The following is a 20,443-nucleotide window of genomic DNA, read 5'->3' on the forward strand; positions in this document are numbered from 1 at the left end:
GCCTCCGCGGCCAGGCCGAACCCAAATCATCGCTCCTCCTGGCGCTTGCCCAGTTGCGGGGTTTTGTTTTTTTTTTTTAACCCTGAGGGCAAGAAGCAAGTCGAGGCCGAACGGAGGAGTCGTTGCCGGGCAACCGCGAGCGAGCGAGCGGGCGGGGCGTGGTCGTCTCGCGCGCCTGCGCAGACTCTTTCACCCCCCGCCCCCCAAACCGGGCTGCCGTAAAGCGCGACGCCGTCGAAACGCTCTGCTTGGCCTCCCGCCGCGGGCGGGCGCGAAATGTCGTGAGCCGCATCCGGCCGGTGGACGGCGCGGGAGCGACCGCGCGCGGGCGGGCGGGCGAGCGAGCGGCGGCATCCCATGGTCCGTCGGGGGCGGCGGCGGCGGCGGCGGGCGTCCCTGTCCTTCCCCTCCCCCTTCATGCGGGGCCCGGGCCGGGGCCGCGCCCGAGTCGCCCCCGCCCGTTATGGCCAGGAAGACAGTTAGCAGGAAGAGGAGAGCGGCCGCCCCCGCGGCGGGGCCCGGCGGAGAGCAGGTGGGTGGCCGCCCTTCGCGCCTTCTCCCTCTCCCCCGGCGACTACAGCCCCCATCGGCCCCGGCCGTCTGCTCGGAGGGTGGCGGGACTACAGGTCCCATGCGCTCCGCGGGCCAGGGAGGCGCCTATCCCATCGCTTGCTGCCCCGTCCGGAGCTTCGGATCTGGGCTGGGTTGTTCTTCTCGCTGCTATCCGGGACTACAGGCTCCATCGTTCCCGTTCTAGTGGGTGGGAAGACTACAACGCCCATCGGCCTCTCCCGGGGGGGAGGGGCGCTGGACTGTCGTTGCCATCGCTCCCAGCCGGGACTACAGCGCCCATCGCTCCCGTTCTACTACCGTCCCCATCGCTCGCTTTCCTATGCTGAGCGCGTCGGACTACAATGACTATGCTCCCCGCCTCCTTCCTCTTGGCTCCCAGCCGCAACTACAGCCCCTATCCTCCCCACTCGAAGGGATGGGATGACTACACTCCCCATCGTCCCCGTCCCTCTTCTAAGCACGCTGACGGGTGGGGAATAGGCGCCGGACTACCTTCCCCATCGCCCCCAGCCAGAAACGGCATCCCAGGAGGGGTCACGGCGCCTATTGCTCCCTCCCTTCTAATAAGAGCGTTTGGGGACTGCAGGTCCCATGCTCCCCGCGGGAGCAGGGGGGGGAGGGCGCCGGACCCTTCCCATCGCTCCCATTCAAGGGAATGGGATGACTACAGCCCCCATCAGTCCCTCCCGCCTTCTAATCGCCTCTACGCTCGCAGGACCGCAGCTCCCATCCTCCATCCCGCGGGCGGAGGCCTTCCGGACCCCTTGCCCATCGATCCCCGCCGGGACTACAGAGCCCATCGCTTCCTCCCCTCTTCCTAACTGCAGCTCCCATCCTCCCCGCGGGCGGTGGCCCTTTGCCCATCGTTCTCCGCTGGGACTACAGCGCCCATCGCTCCCAGCCGGGGCTACAGTGCCCATCGCTCCCTCCCCTCCTCCTAACCGCAGCGCCCATCCTCCTTCCGAACCCCTTGCCCATCGCTCCCAGCCGGGACTACAGAGCCCATTGGCCCGCAGCCCCGTGGGGGGGACGTGGGGGCGCGGGCAGGCCTTGGGGCCGTTCCCGGGGGGGGGTCTTGCCCGTAGGGCGCCGGTTTGGCGCTGTGGTCGTGTGAACGCGTTTCTTTATCCCGTGTTCGCAGGAGGGAGGGGCAGGAAAGGGTTAACGCCTCTTTGGCTGAGAAGGCGGGGCTAGAAGCCTTGGGCTGATTTAATGAGCTGATGAATGACAGCCTAGCTCTGGTTTCGCTCAGCGTTGCTCTGCTTTCAGATGGCTGGACTGCACTTCCCAGAATTCCCCAGCCGGCATGGCAAGCTGGGGAATTCTGGGAGTTGAAGTCCACATGTCTTAAAAGTTACCAAGTTTTTTTGAGAGCCCAAAAGGGAGTTAGTAAGCAAAGGTGGCTGGGGAATTCTGGGAATTGGAGTCCCCCCCATCTGAAAGCCCCCAAGGTTGGCCAGTGCTGGTTTAACCAAAGGCTTTTGCGGGAAGCGCATGAGAGTTTGGATTTGATCTTGGCTTGGACTCTTCCATGTTTTATTTGTATTCATTTTATTTTATTCACTAATTAGGGTTAGAGTATTTATGTTTTTATATCGTAAAGTATATATCCTAAGATATCATATATTATCATATAATAATCGTAAATAAAAAAATAGATTTATGTACTGCCCATCTCGTCTAGAGAATGACTGTGAGTGGCTTAGAAATGTTACTTTGTAGTAATAAAACATAATAGTTTTAGAGTACAGGTGGGTCACCACTTGCGACTACAATTGAGGCCAACATTTATGTTGCTAAGTGAGACATTTGTTAAGTGACTTTTGCTGACTTACAGGCGGGGTGAGCAGCAATTTAAAATTATGCCAAATGTAACTATGCAAACGAGGACTGTATAAACAGCCTGTTGAAAAGTACATTGGGAAATAATGAGGCACAAGCTTTTTTTTGTGGGGTGGGGAATCCTCCAGCTGATGGGAAAAAAATAGGCTTTTTAAATAAGCACACCCAGGTCTTCATGGTTTTCCGAAAAACCAGTAGAGTTGGGGCCAAATTGACAAATGTTATTAGTTTATCGACGTATAAAATAGGAAGAAAAAAAAGAAAATAATGGGGAAATTTAGGAAGGAAAATGGAAGAGGAAAAACTGTACGGTAAAAGGGAAGAGAAAAAGATTATTGGCTTCTGAACTCGTTTTAGCCCAATAGAATAAGGACTACAATTGAGGCCAACATTTCTGTCACTAAGTGAAACATTTGTTAAGTGAATTTTGCTTCATTTTACAACCTTTCTTGCCCCATTTGTTAAGTGAATCAGGACAGTTATTTATTAATTTTATTTATTAAATTTTTTATACCGCCCTTCTGCTGGACTCAGGGCGGTGAACAGCCAAGAATAAAAAACATCCAATAGAAAATTTAAAGTTATTAAAATAATTAAACAAATTTTGGCCCAGATTTAAAACATCGCAACTAAAATCTGTTACAATTAAAATATCTAAGGGGTGGGGGGGTTACGCCAGCCCAGCTTGGTGAAATAGAAGTTTTGAGGGCACGGTGAAAAGCACGGAGATCTGGTATCCTACGTTATTAAGTGAGTAGCACAGTTGTTAAGTGAATCCGGCTTTCCCCTTGACTTTTCTGGTCAAAGGGGATCACGTGACCCTGGAAACACTTCAACTGTCATAAATACAAGTCAGTTGCCAAACATCTGAATTTTGGTCACCATGGGGATGCTGTAATGGTCATAAGTGTGAAGAACGGTCGTAAGTCACTTTTTTTCAGTGCCGTTGTAACTTTGAACCATCACTAAATGAACTGTTGTAAGTTGAGGACCACCTGTATTAACATAGCAGTGATGGCTAACCTTTTCCGGACTGAGTGCCCAAAGCATATGCGCACACCTGAACGCCCAAAATGCAATGCATGCACGGCCCTTGGCGCATGTGCCCCGGCCCCCATGCATGCGCACCCCCTCGCATGTGCCCCATGTACACACACACGCCCCCCACGCATGTGTGCCCCCTCCACGCCTGCGTGGCAGAGACCTGAAGACCAGCTGGCCGGCAGGAGGCAGGTGGGCAGTGTAGCTGAACTGGGGCGACAGCTTGCGTGCCATCAGAGAGGGCACTGTGTGCCACCTCGGGCACGCATGCCATAGGTTCGCCATAACAGACATACAGGCTCAGCCTTTTACTTTTGCCTAATAATATATAGTAACAACATCTGCAAAACCCAAAATCAAGGTTTCATTTTTTTTCCCACCCCGAGCACAAAGTCCAGAAGCGGTTTCCAAGTAGAAACTAAAGAAATTGCACTTTTGTCTTTAATCAAAGCAGTCGGTTTGGCCATGTCTGCTTCTCCCATCGGCTTTTGTAGCCATTTGTCCACTGTCCACTGTGGGAATCAAAGTACAGGCAGTCCTCAACTTAGAACAGTTCATTTAGTGACCGTTCAAAGTTACGACATCACCCAAAAAACGGCTTACAGACCATTTTTCACACAACCATTGCGGCATCCTCATGGTCACATGGTCAAGACTCAGACAGTTGGTAAATGGCTCATATTTATGACGGTTGCTGTGTCCCCGGGGGGGGAGGGTCACATGATCCCCTTTTGCGACCTTCTGACAAGCAAAGTCAACGGGGAAGCCAGATTCAATTAATAACCATGCGACTACCTTGACATCTGCAGTGATTCACTTAACGACTGTGGCGAGAAAGGTCGTTAAATGGGGCAAAGCTCACTTAACAAACGCCTTGCTTAGCAATGCAAATTTTGGCCTCTATTGTGGTTGTAAGTTGAGGACTAGCTGTATACTTCCATTTTTGTGCATAGATCATTCTGGATCCTATAGCATCATATTTTTGACGTTCTTTTTCACGTTTTTTGTCCATTAAAGGGGTCAAATGGAGCTTCAGGTTAGGCCTTTCTGTGGGGCAAACGTACCCAATAGCAGATCTTCCTTCTGGATCTAATCAGATAAACCTATTTCAACCCCTTAGAGCAGGGGTCTCCAACCTGGGCAACTTTAAGACTTGTGGACTTCAACTCCCAGAATTCCTCAGCTAGCAGGCTGGGGAATTCTGGGAGTTGAAGTCCACAAGTCTTAAAGTTGCCCAGATTGGAGACCCCTGCCTTAGAGCAGTGTTTCTGGGGAGCTGGCTGGGGAATTCTGGGAGTTGAAGTCCACAGGTCTTATAGTTGTCAGGTTTGGAAAACACTATTTAGAGCAGGGGACCCCAACCTGTGGGTCACAGCTCCCTAGTGGACTGTGCGGGGTTTTTGCAACCGGGCCGCAGAAACGGACGGCAAGTGCACACCCATGCGTCCTTATGCACAAGCAGCAGGCGAGCACACACGTGTGCATCCCCACTTAGAATCGAATAGAATAATAAACTTTATTGTCACTTTAAATGCACACTGATCAGCACGCCTTAAAATGAGATTCTGTTGCATACATTGCTCTCAAAGGGTCACTCCCTCCAATATACAACTATGGAAACATGACAAAAAAAATTAATGCATATACCCACATACACACACTCATCTATGACCCAGAGAAACAACACAGTCTAGTTCGGATGTATACAGATACACAGCGAGAAAAATGAACCTCGCGAGTTTTACCAGACGGAAGCATGCAAGCCCGCTCCATTTAAATGAGCAGCTGGCACACGTACAGGCCGCTCGTGCAAATGAAGCTGTGCACACTTGCCAGTCGCTCACGCGGAACCATCCCCTCTCTTTCCCTCCGGCTGGTTCGCAAAGCTGCTAAAATTTGGGGAACTCAAACGTTGCATTAAGCTGCGTTAACTGAGGGATACAATCAAGATCAAGGGAGGTCCTAATACCACTCTATAAAGCCTGAGTAAGGCCACACCTAGAGTCCTTCATCCAATTTTGGTCACCAACCAATAAAAAAGAGTTTGAGACTCTAGAAAGAGTGCAGAGAAGAGCAGCCAGGATGATTAGGGAACTGGAGGCTAAAACATACGAGGAACGGTTGCAGGAACTGGGCATGGCTAGTCTAGTGAAGAGAAGGACCAGGGGAGATAGGATAGCAGTCTTCTAATACTTGAGGGGCTGCTACAGAGAGGAGGGGGGGGGTCAAGCTATTTTCCAAAGCACCCGAAGGCCAGACAAGGAATAATGGATGGAAACTGATCAAGGAGAGATTCAACCTGGAAATAAGGAGGAATTTCCTGACAGTGAGAACAATCCACCCATAGAACAGAAGTTGCCTCCGGAAGTCGTGGGAGCTTCATCCCTGGAGGCTTTCAAGAAGAGACTGGACTGCCTTCTGTCAGAAATGGTGTAGGGTCTCCTGCTTGGGTGGGGTGGGGGTTGGACTAGATCACCTACAAGGTCCCTTCCAACTCTGTTAATCTAATCTAATCTAAAAAAACCTCCAGTTTAGAGATTTTTTTGTCCTTAATTTTCCCGCAGTACGGCTGGGATCACTCAGTTCACAAAAGGAAGAGGCTTCCGCCAGTGAAGCGGTCCTTGGTGTGCTACCTGAAAGGACGAGAGGTGCGGCTTTCCAACGATTCCAGCTACCACCGCTTGCTGCATGCATACGCAGCTCAGCAGCTGCCCGGGTTGCTGAAGGAACGAGAATTTCACCTGGGCACTCTTAACAAAGTCTTTGCGTCGCAGTGGTTAAACCACCGGCAAGTGGTGTGCGGGACGAAATGCAACACGGTAAGGGCGCGTTCCCGTGGTTATTGCCTTGATGTTTCTTCCACCAGGGCTTGGATGGCGCGAAACGTAATGCCCGTGTTAGTCCTCCAAGGTAAAGCAAGCAGAAGGGCGAGAGGAAAAATGGTAATTTTTTTTGAATGTGTGACTTCATAAAATCCCTCTGGATTATAGAGGTGGCTATAAGAATGAGAGAGGAATCTCCAATGGCAATTTTGGAGATGGCAAGGTTGACTCAGCCTTCCATCCTTTCTAAGGTAGGTGAAATGAGGATCCAGTTTGTGGGGGCAATAAGATGACTTTGTATAAATATACAAAAGTATGAAGGCTATTGCTTAACGCATTGTACGCCGCCCTGAGTCTCCGGAGAAGGGCGGCATATAAATTAAAAAGCAAAGCAAAAGCAAATTTTAAGACTTGTGGACTTCAACGCCCAGAATTACCCAGCCAGTATGGCTGGCTGAGGAATTCTGGGCATTGAAGTCCACAAGTCTTAAAATCGCCAAGTTTGGAGGCTTCTGAATTAAGAGCAGACTCATCTCCCCACCTTTCCATGTGCATCTTGCTCCCTTCCTCCCCATCTTTTAATTGCAAATTACGGCTCATCACAGTTATCCAGATGTTCAGACTGGATCTGGCATTTTTATCCACATACCGAGTCCTTCCCAAGGACCTGGGATAGGCAGATCAAGATGTTTTGAAGATGTTGCTGTTTTGTGATGTGAAAGTTACCGTCGCAGGATGGCAGCTGTTCCGAGTCAAGCTGCCTTCCTTTTGCAATTGACTGAAGGGGATTTTGTCAATGCCGATGGCGTTCAAGTGATGCTCCAGTTGTTTTGGGATTGAATCCAAATCTCTTTATCACTTGTTGGTATTGCCTTTACTTTCTTTGGCCGCAGTCGTTGTACTTCTCTTTGCAGGTCTTTGTATTTTGTGATTTTCTCCAGCTCTTTCTCTTCTCTTCTGTTGTCTCCAGGCACTGCCACATCCACTACCCAGGCTTTTTTTATCTGTCTTATCAACAATTGTTAAGTCCAGGGTGTTATGTGGCAGGTGCCTGTCTGTCTGAATTCTAAAGTCCCAGAGCAATTCTTCATTTTCTATGTCTTTCTCTATTCTATGATCCCAAAAGTTGTCGCTTGCAGGTAAATGATATTTCTTGCAGATTTTCCAATGTGCCATTGTTGCTACTTCCTCTTTTTGCCACCTCTTGCTTCTAACATCCGCGTAGAGGAGGTCAGGAGACCTGGTCTGCCCTGTAGTCACAACAGGTGTGTCCCTTCTTGTTGACTGTTCTTTAGTAAGGCTGGAGAAAATGCGGCCGAACCGGATCGGCCTGGATGAGGCTTAATTTTTTTTTTGTGGTGTCTTGTTGACTATCACACCTGAGTTGCTTTTCTGACTTAACTCTGGAACAATCAGAAACATCCGTCTGGGCTTCTGCCTCGGGGTGCTTAAACATGGTTTTGGGCACTCCTGAATTTCATTTGATGTATCTGTTGTACTAAGAACGTGGTTTCCTGGAAGACGATGCCCAACGTGCAGAAATGGGCATCGTCATCCTTGAAAACGCATGAACGGGAAAGTTGTACGTACCTCAGATCGGGTGAGTGGGGTATTGATTTTCCTGTTATAGACTATTGCTTTGCTCTGTCGTCGTTGGTAGGGAGTGTTCTTGGTGAAGAGCAAACCCTACTCCCTTCTAGCACTGATAGTGTTACCTAGTTGGGTCATGAAACGTCTGCAAGAAAACCACCAAGCTCAAAGAGCACCAAGGACCCCACAATTCTCCTCCTCCTCCTCCTCCTCCTCCTCCTCCTCCTCCTTTCCACAAAGTCCACTCCCTTCTAACACTGATGACATTACTTAGTTGGATCATGAAATGTCTTCAAGAAAACCACTAAGTTCAGAGAGCAGCAAGGACCCCACAATAGTTCCCTAAACTCCATTGCCTTTTAGCACTGATGATGTTACTTAGTTTGGTCATGAAATGTCTGCAAAAAAAAAAAAAAAACCCAAGCACAAAGGGTATCAGGGATCGTACAGCCTCTTCCTCCTCCTCCTCCTCCTCCTCCTCCTCCTCCTCCTCCTCCTCCTCCTCCTCCTCCTCCTCCTCCTCCTTTCCACAAAGTCCACTCCCTTCTAACACTGATGACATTACTTAGTTGGATCATGAAATGTCTTCAAGAAAACCACTAAGTTCAGAGAGCAGCAAGGACCCCACAATAGTTCCCTAAACCCCATTGCCTTTTAGCACTGATGATGTTACTTAGTTTGGTCATGAAATGTCTGGAAAAAAAAAAAACCAAGCACAAAGGGTATCAGGGATCGTACAGCCGCCTCCTCCTCCTCCTTCTCCTCCTCCTCCTCCTCCTCCTCCTCCTTTTCCTCCATCTCCTCCTCCTCCTCTTCCTCCATCATTTTGCAAACCCCAAGTGCTGATGACATTACGTAGTTGGGTCAGGAAATGTCTGCAAGAAAACCAGCAAGCTCAGAGTGCAGAAAGGACCCCACAGTACTCCTCTTCCTCCACTTCTCCTCCTCTCTGCAAACTCCACTTCTGTCTAGCGCTGATGACGTTACCTAGTTGGGTCATGAAACATCCGCAAGAAAACGACCAAACTTGGGAGAGCACCAAGGACCATTCAACCCTGAGCTGCAAGTTTTCTCTGCTATAAATGAGCCCATTGTTCACCTTTCCGTGTAGCTTTCTAATATATAATATCTTCCTGAAATGTCCCCCCCCCCTCCCCCGGTCTTGTCTCTTGCAGTTGTTTGTAGTCGACGTCCAAAGTGGGCAGATCACCAAGATTCCCATCCTGAAGGATCGAGAGCCCCACATCGTCAACCAGCAGGGCTGTGGGATCCATGCCATCGAGCTCAACCCTTCCAGGACCCTCTTGGCCACCGGGGGCGATAACCCCAACAGCCTCGCCATTTATCGCCTGCCCACCCTCGATCCCGTGTGCGTGGGAGATGTAAGTCCCTGCAAAGATGTGAAAGCTTTGAGTTTAGCCATCAAGAGGTCAGATCGGACACAGGAAGTCCTCGACTTACAGCAGTCTGTTTAGTGGCTGTTCAAAGTTGCAACGGCGTTGAAAAAAGTGACTTGGGACCCTTTTTTCACACTTGCGATGCTTACAAAAATTCAGAGGCTTGGCAACTGACTGTTGCCGTATCACAGGGTACTTACGAGACCGCCTTCTGCCACCAATAGCCTCTCACCGCCCAGTACGCTCCCATAGAGAGGGGCTTCTCAGGGTGCCGTCAGCCAAACAATGTCGACTGGCAGCCCCCAGGGGGAGAGCCTTTTCTGTGAGGGCACCCACCATCTGGAACGAGCTCCCCCCAGAGATATAGAAGATTCCGGATCTGCGCACTTTCCGCCGTGCCCTCAAAACATTCCTGTTTCAGCAGGCCGGCCTGGCCTAACTTTCCCTTTATATTACTTTTTGATTTTGTTTTAAACTGGGATGTCTTGAATTATCTAGGACCAGAATGTTTAGTATATTTTAATTGGTTTTTTTTTATTATTAACGTTTGTATTACATGTATTTTTATCGTTCGCTGTTCACCGCCCTGAGTCCCTTAGGAATAGGGCGGTATATAAATTTAATAAATAAATAAATAAAAATAAATAAATGTGATCCCCTTTGGTAACCTTCGGACATAGAAAATTAATGGGGAAGACAGATTCGCTTAACAACTATGTTACTAATCAACTGCAGTGATTCGTTTAACAACGGAGGCAGGAAAGGTCGTAAAGTGGGGTGAAACGCACTTCGCAAATATCTCACCAAAAATTTAGGCTCCATTGGGTCGTAAGTCAGGGACTACCTGTATTGCCTTGCTAACTTAGGTGACGAGTTGGTTAAAATCCTTCCGAATTGTTGAGGCCTGGAAAGGTAATTGATTGAGTCAACTTGTTCTCTTTTCGATTACGGAGTTAGTCCTTGACTTACGACTGTTCGTTTAGCGACCATTCTAATTTACGTTGGCACTGAAAAAAGTGACTTATGACCACTTGTCACGCTTAACGACCGTGGCAGCGTTCCCATAGTCACGTGATCAAAATTTGGGTGCTTGGCAACTGGCATGTACTTACGATGGTTCCACTGTCCCGGGGGGTGGGGGGGGGTTCCACATGATCCCCATTTGTGACCTTCCCAGCCAGGTTCAGACAAACAAACTCAATGGGGAAAGCTGGATTTACTTAATACGTGATTCACTTAACAACCTACAGAGTTTCACTTAACAACGGTGCCAAAAAAAGATAATAAAATCAGATATGATTCATTTAACAGACGCCTTGCTTAGCAACGGAAATTCTGGGACCAGAATTCCTAGTTGTAAGTCAAGGGCTATACTGTACCTGTACTCAAGTACTGTAAAAATATATTAAAATTTCTTCAATGATAGGTGAGAACTGACTGTGCTACAATCACCTGATTTCTTTGCCTTCACGTTATTCCTTCTTTCTTTTTAGGATGGGCACAAAGATTGGATATTTTCTATTGCATGGATCAGTGATACAATGGCTGTTTCTGGTAACACTCAAACTTTATATTATTGTTGTTGTTGTTGTTGTTGTTGTTGTTGTTGTTGTTGTTGTTATTATTATTATTATTATTATTATTATTATTATTATTATTATTATTATTTAGAGGAGATGTGTTCAAATTTATTCATTACAGCCATGAGGCCAGATATAAGCAAAATGTTGAATAGAAAATATTACAACTTTCTATATCAGGGGTTCTCCAAACTTGGCTGTGGTTTGTGGGCTTCAGCTCCCAGAATTCCCCAGCCAATGCCTGCTGGCTAGGGAATTCTGGGAGTTGAAGTCCACAAGTGGTAAAATTGGTAAGATTGGAGGCTATATCTATATCTATATATCCCTATCTATCTATCTATCTATCTATCTATCTATCTATCCGTATATCTGTACCTCTCTCTCTCTCTCCCTCCCTCCTTCCCTCCCTCTATCTATCAATCATCTATCTTATCTATCTGTCATCTATCAATCGATTATCTATCATCTAGCTGGCTTCTCCAGAGATAAGAGATAAAAACATTGTGCCAAGTATATGGTATTCATATTTTTATAGTATTTTATTCTCATTATATGCATGTTTTGTATAGTCTTATCCTTTTATAACGTTCTAAGTTGTCCATTACTAGACGGCCTACAAATTAGAATACGATAAGAGATGGATAGGATAGGATAGGATAGGATAGGATAGGATAGGATAGGATAGGATAGGATAGGATAGGATAGGATAAGATAGGATAGACAAATGGTTGTCCCATCTCTTCTTAAAAACGTCTAGTGTTGAAGCATTTACAACCTCTGGAGGCAAGTTGTTCCACTGATGAATTGTTCTCACTGTCAAGAAATTTCTCCTTAGTTCTAGGTTGCTTCTCTCCTTGATTAGTTTCCACCCACTGCTTCCTGTCCTGCCCTCAGGTGCTTTGGAGAATAGCTTGACTCCCTCTTCTTTGCGGCAACCCCTCAAACATTGCTATATCCTTCCTTTCATTAAACTAGAAATGCCCAATTCCAGCAACCATTCTTTAAATTGAATGACTAAATAAATCCTTCTCCTTTCTTGGACCTGCGTTCGATGCGTGCTTGAACGTGCTTCTTTCCGGTAGGCTCCCGAGATGGGTCAATGGGCCTCTGGGAAGTGACGGATGAAGTCTTGGCCAAGAGTGACGCACGGCGCAACCTGGCGCAACCTGTCCCCGTCTATGCACACATCACCCACAGGGCACTGAAGGACATCCCCAAGGAGAACACTAATCCCGCCAACTGCAAAGTCCGGGCACTTGCTTTCAACAACAGGAACAAGGTGAGGAAGACGAAGCAATGACCCTGGAAAAACAGATAGTCCTCGACGTACGACCACAACTGAGGCCAACATTTCCATTGTTAAGTGAGACTTTTCTTAAGAGAGTTTTGCCTCTTCTGACGACCCTTCCTGCCTCCATGGTTAAGTGAACCACTGCAGTTGTTCAAGTCAGTCACATGGTGTTGAAGTGAATCTGGCCTCCTTGTTGACTTTGCTCGTCAGAAGGTCGCAAAAGGGGGTCACGTGACCCCGGGATGCTGCAACAGTCATAAGTACATGCCAGTTGCCAAGCATCTTAATTTTGATCGCGTGACCTTGGGTAGGCTGCCATGGTCGTAACTGAAAAATGGCCATAGGTCACTTGTTTCAGTCCCATTGTAACTGTTGTAAGTCAAGGAATCCCTCCATTTCTACAGGTAGTCCTCGACAGTTTATTTAGACTGCAGACAGCTACCCTGGTCTGGTGCCCTGCTAAGCCGTAAACCATCATTTAGACATGACAGTGACTTACATTCATATGTTGCTAAGCCAAAACCAAACAATCTGGTGATTTCTGCAATACAGGGAGTTCTCGATTTACAACCGTTTATTTAGTGACTGTTTGACGTTACAACGGCACTGAAAAAAAGCCGGTTTTCACACTTATGACCGGTTTTTGCTTCCCTGTGGTCACGTCACGTGATCAGAATTCAGTTGCTTGGCAACTGACACATTTATGACAGTTGTAGCATCCCGAGATCATGTGATCCCCTTCATGACAAGCAAAGTAAGCGGGGAAGCCAGATTCACTGAATGACGATGTTCCTCAATTAAGAACCCAGGGATTCACTTAACTGTGAGAAGAGAGTCATAAAATAGGAGCCAAGCTTACTTGACAACTCTCTCGGTTAGCAATGGAAATTTCAGGCTCAATTGTGGTCGTAAGTCAAGGACCACCTGCAGATGAACTCAACCTCTGTTTTCAGAAAAAGCAAAATGGCTAAGTATTATGGATGTAAGTAGAAGCTTTCACATCCCAGTCGCTTGAACAGTTAATATTTTTTCTCTTCCAGGAACTGGGAGCTGTTTCTCTGGACGGATATTTCCACCTCTGGAAAGCAGAACACATGCTGTCCAAGGTAACTCCCTTCACACCTGCACACACAGGTGAATCAAACAGAACAGTTTAGTTGGAAGGGATCTTGGAGGTCTTCTAGTCCAACCCCCTGCTCAGGCACGAAACCCTATACCCGTGATGGCGAACCTGTGGCACGCGTGCCGGAAGTGGCAGGCAGAGCCATGTTGCCTGGCATGTGTGGTGTCACCCATTCCTCTTCCGGGTTTCCGGCGCACACATGCACACCGGCCAGCTAGTCTTCTGGTCACTGGTGCGCATGTGCGCGCAACAATCAGCTGGCCTTCACACATGCCAGTGTCACTTCACATGGGCACTTCACAGTGCCAGAAACCGGAAGATCAGCCAGCCAGCTGATCGTCCATTTCCCGGTGTGTGCATGCCTACTGGCCATTCTTCTTAGCGTCCATGCCGTCGACGCCCGCATGCAGCCCTGGGACATCCACCCCCTTGCCAGCCAGGAGTGCTGCCACCACTCGCTTCCCTGCATCTGCCCGCCTTGTCACCGCCACCACTGCTGCAAGGAAAGGCCCCAAAGCTGCGCTTCCCGGGATCCATGTGGGCTGCCGCAGGGGGAGACCAGGCATGGCTGGCTGGACGCTGCCCGGAGTGGGAGGCTGGCAGGAGGAGAAGGAGCCGCCGCTGTCTCTTAGCCGGCAGAAACGGCCTGTCGTCGCAGCCTGCCGCCTCCCTCCCTTCAGTTTCCATCCATTTTTCCTCCTTCTTCCATCCATTCCTGGAAAGTCCTTTTTTCACATTTTCTGAAGGCAACATTGTTGGCTTTATCTGAAACCTCATTTATTAAGGGCTTTTTAAAACTATTCCCTCCAGTTGAATTTGCCTTTTCATGGGGACATCTTAACAAAGCAACAGAACAACACAGTTGGATGGGACCCTGGAGGTCTTCTAGTCCAACCCCCTGCTCAAGGAGGAGCCTTCTACCATTTCAGGCAAATGGTTGTCCAGTCTCTTCTTATGAACCTCCAGTGATGGAGCACCCATAACTTCTGGAGGCAAGCTGTTCCACTGGTGAATTGTCCTCACTGTTAGGAAGTTTCTGCTCAATTCCAAATTGCTTCTCTCCTTGATTACTTTCTATCGGTCGTTGGACAAGAAGGATCTTCTGTTGGATCAATGAAACTCAGCAGGTTAAAAATTAAAATAGAATTTCCTGATTTGGGTGTAAGGGAGAACTTTGGCTTTGTGCTGGGTTGTGCTGACCCTTAGATGCATTTGGGGGGGAGTGGGGGAGAGAGGGCTCATGTGAGCGTAGCATTTCTTGGCAACTTGGTTGAAAAGCTACAAAGAGCATTCAAGCTCTTTTCCAGCTTCTTAATCTAGCATTGCGATCCTCTTTTGTTTTGTTGTGGGGACTCACAATTTTTTCCCTCCGGGTTTATTTGTTTAAATATCTTTTTGTTTTTGAGAAAGAGTGCAAGAACAGCACAGTGGCATCAGGCAAAATTATTTTAGCTCCTCGAAGAGTTGTGCGTTCAAAAAAAAAATTTCTGTTGTGTTGTAAAACTTCACCGTCCTTTGAAATGTTTCGTACACATTTCCGAGGTAGAAAATAAGGAAAATTTTGTTGACTTAAGTTGCACACATAACATCAGTCGAAAATTGAGTGCTTTTTTTTTTTAAAAAAAAAAACAGGATTGTTTGTGATCTGTGATGCAAATTTCTGCGTTATAGGTACTCCTTGACTTATGACCGGTCACTTAATGACTGTAGAAAGTTACAACGGCCGGTGCCAATATTTAGGAATACTATTAATCAGAATCAAATCAGAATTAGAATAGAGCTGGAAGGGACCTTGGAGGTCTTCTAGTACAGCCCCCTACTCAAGCAGGAGATCTAATAATAGATCTGGGTATTTTACATTTCCTGGGCCACATCTGTCCCTTTGGCTGTCCCTGTCCGGCCCACGTGAGATTAATTGGAAATTAGAAATCAAATGTTAAATAAATGGACATACCATGCACGCAATGTGACGTTGTTTTATTTTGAAGGTGACTTTTTTCTTCAATTTCTCCCCCTTCACAGTTCTATTGGTTTGGTCCTCCACAAGAGTTCCAGTTTTTCATGTGGGCCCTCGGGAAAATTAATTGCCAATCCTTGGTCTGTAAAAGGGGTCTCCAAACTTGGCAACTGTTAAGTCTGGGGAATCCTGGGAATTGAAGTCCACAAATCTTAACAGTTGCCAAGTTTGGAGAGCCAAAGCTTAGGCTTGCCAGCCTCAAGTCTTGTCTGGGGGAAGTAGCCTGTCTTATTATCGTCCCAGTTGTGGATTGCGTACCTTGTGCGAAATCTCCGCGGTGGATGGTGTTCATGTCGTCTGTCTGTAAAATATATCCAGAAGTGGTTCTGATTTTGGTTCGTTTATTTAAATGTCCTTCGGAGCTTCTGTGGTTCCGAGTTTTCATCAAGGTTTTTTCCCTTTCTCGCTTTTGCAGCTCCTCTCCACCAAGCTGCCCTACTGCCGGGAAAACGTGTGTCTGGCCTATGGTCAGGAGTGGTCGGTGTACGCCGTTGGGTCTCAGGCCCACGTCTCTCTCCTGGACCCCCGACAGCCTTCCCACAAGGTTAAGTCTGTCTGCTCCAGAGAGCGAGGAAGCGGTAAGGAGACCTTCCGTGAAACATTTGGGTTTGTGTATGAAAAATGGGTGGAGATGCAGCTCTTTTTGTTTTCCAACTCGGAGCCCTGCAGGTGCTTATGGATTTTCCTTCCTTCCCTCCCTCCCTCTCTTTCTTTCTTTCTTTCTCTTTCTTTTTCTCTCTCTCTTTCTTTTCCTCCCTTCCTTCCTTCCCTTCCTCCCTCCCTTTTTTCTTTCTCTCTCTTTCTTTTTCTCTCTCATTTCCTTCCTTCCTTCCTTCCTTCCTTCCTTCCTTCCTTCCCTCCCTCCCTCTCTTTCTTTCTTTCTTTCTCTTTCTTTTTCTCTCTCTTTCTTTTCCTCCCTTTCTTCCTTCCCTCCCTCCCTCCCTTTTTTCTCTTTCTTTTTCTCTTTTCCTTCCTTCCTTCCTTCCTTCCTTCCCTCCCTCCCTCCCTCTCTTTCTTTTTCTTTCTTTCTTTTTCTCTTTCTTTTCCTCCCTTCCTTCCTTCCTTCCCTCCTTCCCTCCCTCCCTTTTTTCTTTCTTTCTCTTTCTCTTTCTCTTTCTTTCTTTTTCTCTTTTCCTTCCTTCCTTCCTTCCTTCCTTCCTTCCTTCCTTCCTTCCTTCCTTCCTTCCTTCCTTCTCTTTCTTTCCCTCCCTCGCCCTTCCCCTTTCCCGTATTTACAATGGTTGCAGTATCCTTGGGGATTCTCATTTGCAACTTTGGGGAGTTTCTGACAAGCAAAGTCAATGGGCGGAGCCAGATTCACTTAAGGACCACGTCATTCACTTGAGTCCAGCGATTTGCTTAACTACAGTAGCAAAAATCGTAAAACGGGGCAAGACTCACTTAACAACTATCCCGCTTAGCAATGGAAGTTTTGGGTTCAATTGTGGTCATAAGTGAAGGACTAGGTATAGGGCCGGGATTTGTTTCCGGTTCCCATATAACGCCTCCGTCCTTCTTCCGCCACAGGCATCCGCTCCGTGAGCTTCTACGAACACATCATCACGGTGGGGACGGGACAGGGCTCCTTGCTGTTTTACGACATCCGAGCCCAGAGGTTCCTGGACGAGAAACCGCCACAGAATTTCTACGGATCAAAATTGGCAGGAAGTGAAATTCTCAAACTCTCAACCGGCAAAGGTTGGCTGGTGAGTCGCTGCAGAAGGAGGAAATGGGGGGGGTCATGTAGGGCTCCCGGGGTGGGGGGGGGGCATGTTGAGAGGTCAACAGGAGGTGTCCTCAGACTACGGAGACTCTTAGAAACCAGGTGCTTTGCATAGGTTTTTCCTTCAGTAGTTTGCGTTATCAAGATGGAAGGGAGAGTTGGTCAGCTAAAGCAGAGCTATAGAGGGATTCCAAAACTTCCCCAGCAATCACTCAATTGGTCTAGTGATGAAGGCACCAGCTAGAAATCAGGAGGTGGTGAGTTCTAGTCCTGCCATACGCATGTAAGCTGGCTGGGTGATTTTCTGCCAATCACCACGAAGCTCTTGAGTTCTAGTCCCACTTAGGCATGAAAATTGGCTGGGCGACTCTGAGCCAGTCACCAGGGACAGTGAGTTCTAGTTCCGGTTTAGGCATGAAAGCCGGCTGGGTGATTTTGGGCCAATCATCAGGAGTCTGTGAGTTCTAGTCCCACATTAGGCAAGAAAGCAAACGGTGTCTTTGGGCCAGTCTCTCAAATGACAACCTGGTCAGTTAATTCCTGTTGCTACACACCATCGATGCGATAAACCCAGAATCTGTATTTGGGAGTAAACCAGGAATTGCGTATCTCTTGTGCTGTAGTTCTCCTCTCTTTCTTCCTTGGTCTCGGAGGTGTACAGGCAGTCCTCGACTTACAGCACTTCATTTAGTGACCGTTGAAAGTTGCAGTGGCACTTTAAAAAGTCGCTGCTTTTCACACGACCGTTGCAGCATCCCCATGGTCACGTGATTAAAATTTGGGTGCTTAGCTATGAGCTCGTATTTATGACGGTCGCAGTGTCCCTGGGTCACGTGATCCCCTTTCGCAACCTTCTGTCAAGCAACGTCCGCAGGGAAGCCAGATTCACTAAACAACCGCGCGACTAACTCGACAAGAACTCAACTCAACTCGAGAAGGGCTCAATAATTGTGGTCGTAAGTCGAGGACCCGCCTGTACAGATCAGCTCTTGGGAAGGCAGTTGGTTGCATCTCTAACCGACGTCCGTTTCCTTTTGACAGAATCATGACGAAACCTGGAGGAATTACTTTTCGGACATCAGTTTCTTCCCCAACGCCGTTTACACGCACTGCTACGACTCGTCGGGCACGAAGCTTTTTGTGGCAGGAGGACCTCTTCCTTCCGGACTCCACGGGAATTACGCCGGCCTCTGGAGCTAATGACACTTTTCCCCGGGGAAAAAAAAAGCCTCTGGAAGCGTGACTTTCTCCTTCTTCTCCTCCTCCTCCTCCTCCCTCACCTTCATTTTCTCTCCTTTTTTAAAAACAAAAGGATTTGCGTGGTGGACATTCCCGTCTTCTGGTTTTGATGCCACTCGGGGTTTAAACATTTTTTTTTTTTTTAAGGAGGGGAAACCATCGATCCCGTCGGGTCTCCCAGAAGTTTTTGTACATTTTTAAAAATGGGGTGTGTTGTTGGGTTTTTTCTTTTTTTTTTCTTTTTGGTTGCTGTTGTTGTGGTGGTTGTTGACCTGCTTTTAACTTTCTACAATAGACTGAGGGTTGGCGCCCTTTTTATTGCGTTTCCTAAAAATGGCGGCGTCTTCGCCCCCGAGCTTAGGCTGACCGACCGACCATAAGTCTCATTTTTCTCCTCTTACTTCGCTGGGAGGTAGGATCCCTCGATTCGATCGGCTGCTGCCGAGCTTTCTATGAAAGCCCAGGGGCTGTTTGTGTGTGTGCGCCCGTGCGCACGCATATATGTGTACATGTATGTGCAGGTACTTTGTCGGTCACCTTTCCTGGAATAAAAACAATCTAATTAAAAATCAAAATGTATTTATACGACAGGCCTTTCTACCTAATCCACAGAGTTAGGCCTGCCCTGCCCCTTAACTCTGGGTCAACCTTTAAAAAGTGCAGGTTTCACAACGATGCCGTTTTCGTTGCTCCGTCGTTTTTTTATTTTGTTTTAATATATAAAGGCAACCATGTTCATTCAATAGAGACACATTAAAGACAATCCCTGAGAACCATATATAATGTGCCCAGCACTGGTTTAGCAGAAGCAGTTGTGAACTCGGTATGTGGATAAGTGCTTTTACACGCAGACACACACACACACACACACACACACACACACACATACATCGAGTGGGGCGGTGGCCTAGAGGTGGAGCTCTCGTCTCACAATCAGGAAGCTGTGAGTTCGATCCTAGGTAGAGGCAGATTTGCAGGTTCTTTTCTCTCTCGGCACAATGGGAATGTATCTGCTGAACAAAACTCCGCATTGGCGACAGGAAGGGCATCCGGCCGGTAAACATTGCTAGCTCCATTCAGTTGCCCAGACTCCACAAACACATACACATATACATACACATATATATACACACACACACACATTTTTCTTTTTGTTTTGAAAAGCTGGCGAATAAGCTACACAGAGTTCTTCATCCACACTCTCAGATAATGTTCGGTTGAAGCTAGCTGCTTTCCAGCTTTTAGACCGATGTTTTGTTTTTTTAAAAATGGCTTCATATAGATTGTGTTTCTAGGGTTGTTTTTTTTTTTTTTTTTAAAGCAACTTCATCAACTATGAATGCCCCAAAGGAGAAGAAATTGCAGAGGGGAGGGTGCAGCAGTGGTGAAATCCAAATTTTTTTTACTACCGGTTCTGTGGGTGTGGCTGGGTAGGTGTGGCAGGGGAAGGATACTGCAAAATCTCCATTCCCACCCCACTCGGGGGCCAACCAGAGGTGGTATTTGCCGGTTCTCCGAACTACTCAAAATTTCCGCTACCGGTTCTCTAGAACCTGTCAGAACCTGCTGGATTTCACCCCTGGGGTGCAGACATGGGTCTTCAGAAATGGAATTTTCTTCTTCAGCTAATCGGAAAGAGGAGCAAGAGTTTCTTTCCTGCCATGACATACAGGAATCAACAAGCAAATATCTGGCCTCTCTTCTGGCTTTCTAGGAAAACTAACCGGATAATTGTCCGTGGGTGGGGTAAGGGGTGGGGGGAGAGATTTTCTCCGGAAGAGTGCAAACTTAAGTGTGATGCACACGTACAGTTTGTGCTCCTTCCTGCCCTTGTCTTCATTCTTTCTCTCCCCAAGGATGAGATCGTGGTGGGAACGCAAGCTGGCTGGGGGTAAAACTCACCTTAACCAATCTTGTGCCTTGAAGGTAAAGCGTTTTAAAGAGAAAGATCTCTTAACTGCCTCCTGGATCACGGAACTGGTGGGTGAAATGCCACTTGTGCAGAAGGATAGCTTCTGAATATATAGATAGCCCCTGTCTAAACAACCATTGATTAATGACTGTTCAAAGTTACAACGGTATTGAAAAAGGGGACTTACAACCATTTTTTCCACACGACCGTTGCAGCATCCCCAAGGTCCCTTTTTTTTTTTTTTATTTGATTTATATGCCGCCCTTCTCCGGAGACTCAGGGCAGCTTACAAT

General features: G+C 47.6%; 1 protein-coding gene across 1 annotated transcript; it reads left to right on the forward strand.

The window, feature by feature from the left end:
* Positions 1 to 308: 308 nt before the first annotated feature.
* Positions 309 to 18,813, forward strand: DCAF12 (DDB1 and CUL4 associated factor 12). The gene is made up of 9 exons (XM_070936024.1): positions 309 to 532; positions 6,021 to 6,275; positions 9,044 to 9,250; positions 10,759 to 10,819; positions 11,928 to 12,124; positions 13,177 to 13,242; positions 15,692 to 15,854; positions 16,804 to 16,982; positions 18,041 to 18,813. Exons 1-9 carry the CDS (start codon positions 464 to 466, stop codon positions 18,197 to 18,199), a joined length of 1,356 nt encoding a protein of 451 aa, XP_070792125.1. The 5' UTR covers positions 309 to 463; the 3' UTR covers positions 18,200 to 18,813.
* Positions 18,814 to 20,443: the final 1,630 nt, after the last annotated feature.

Source organism: Pituophis catenifer, unplaced genomic scaffold (assembly GCF_029215685.1).
Source record: "Pituophis catenifer annectens isolate HBS135680 unplaced genomic scaffold, rPitCat1.0.hap2 SCAF_2, whole genome shotgun sequence".
Lineage (NCBI taxonomy): Eukaryota > Metazoa > Chordata > Lepidosauria > Squamata > Colubridae > Pituophis > Pituophis catenifer.

What these genes read in the sequence shown, in the direction of transcription:
- DCAF12 (XM_070936024.1), top strand. Translation starts at nt 464, where the DNA reads ATGGCCAGGAAGACAGTTAGCAGGAAGAGGAGAGCGGCCGCCCCCGCG. An exon ending in GCGGGACGAAATGCAACACG is followed by an intron (nt 6,276 to 9,043) that starts GTAAGGGCGCGT and finishes TGTCTCTTGCAG; the next exon opens with TTGTTTGTAGTCGACGTCCA. An exon ending in CAGAACACATGCTGTCCAAG is followed by an intron (nt 13,243 to 15,691) that starts GTAACTCCCTTC and finishes TCGCTTTTGCAG; the next exon opens with CTCCTCTCCACCAAGCTGCC.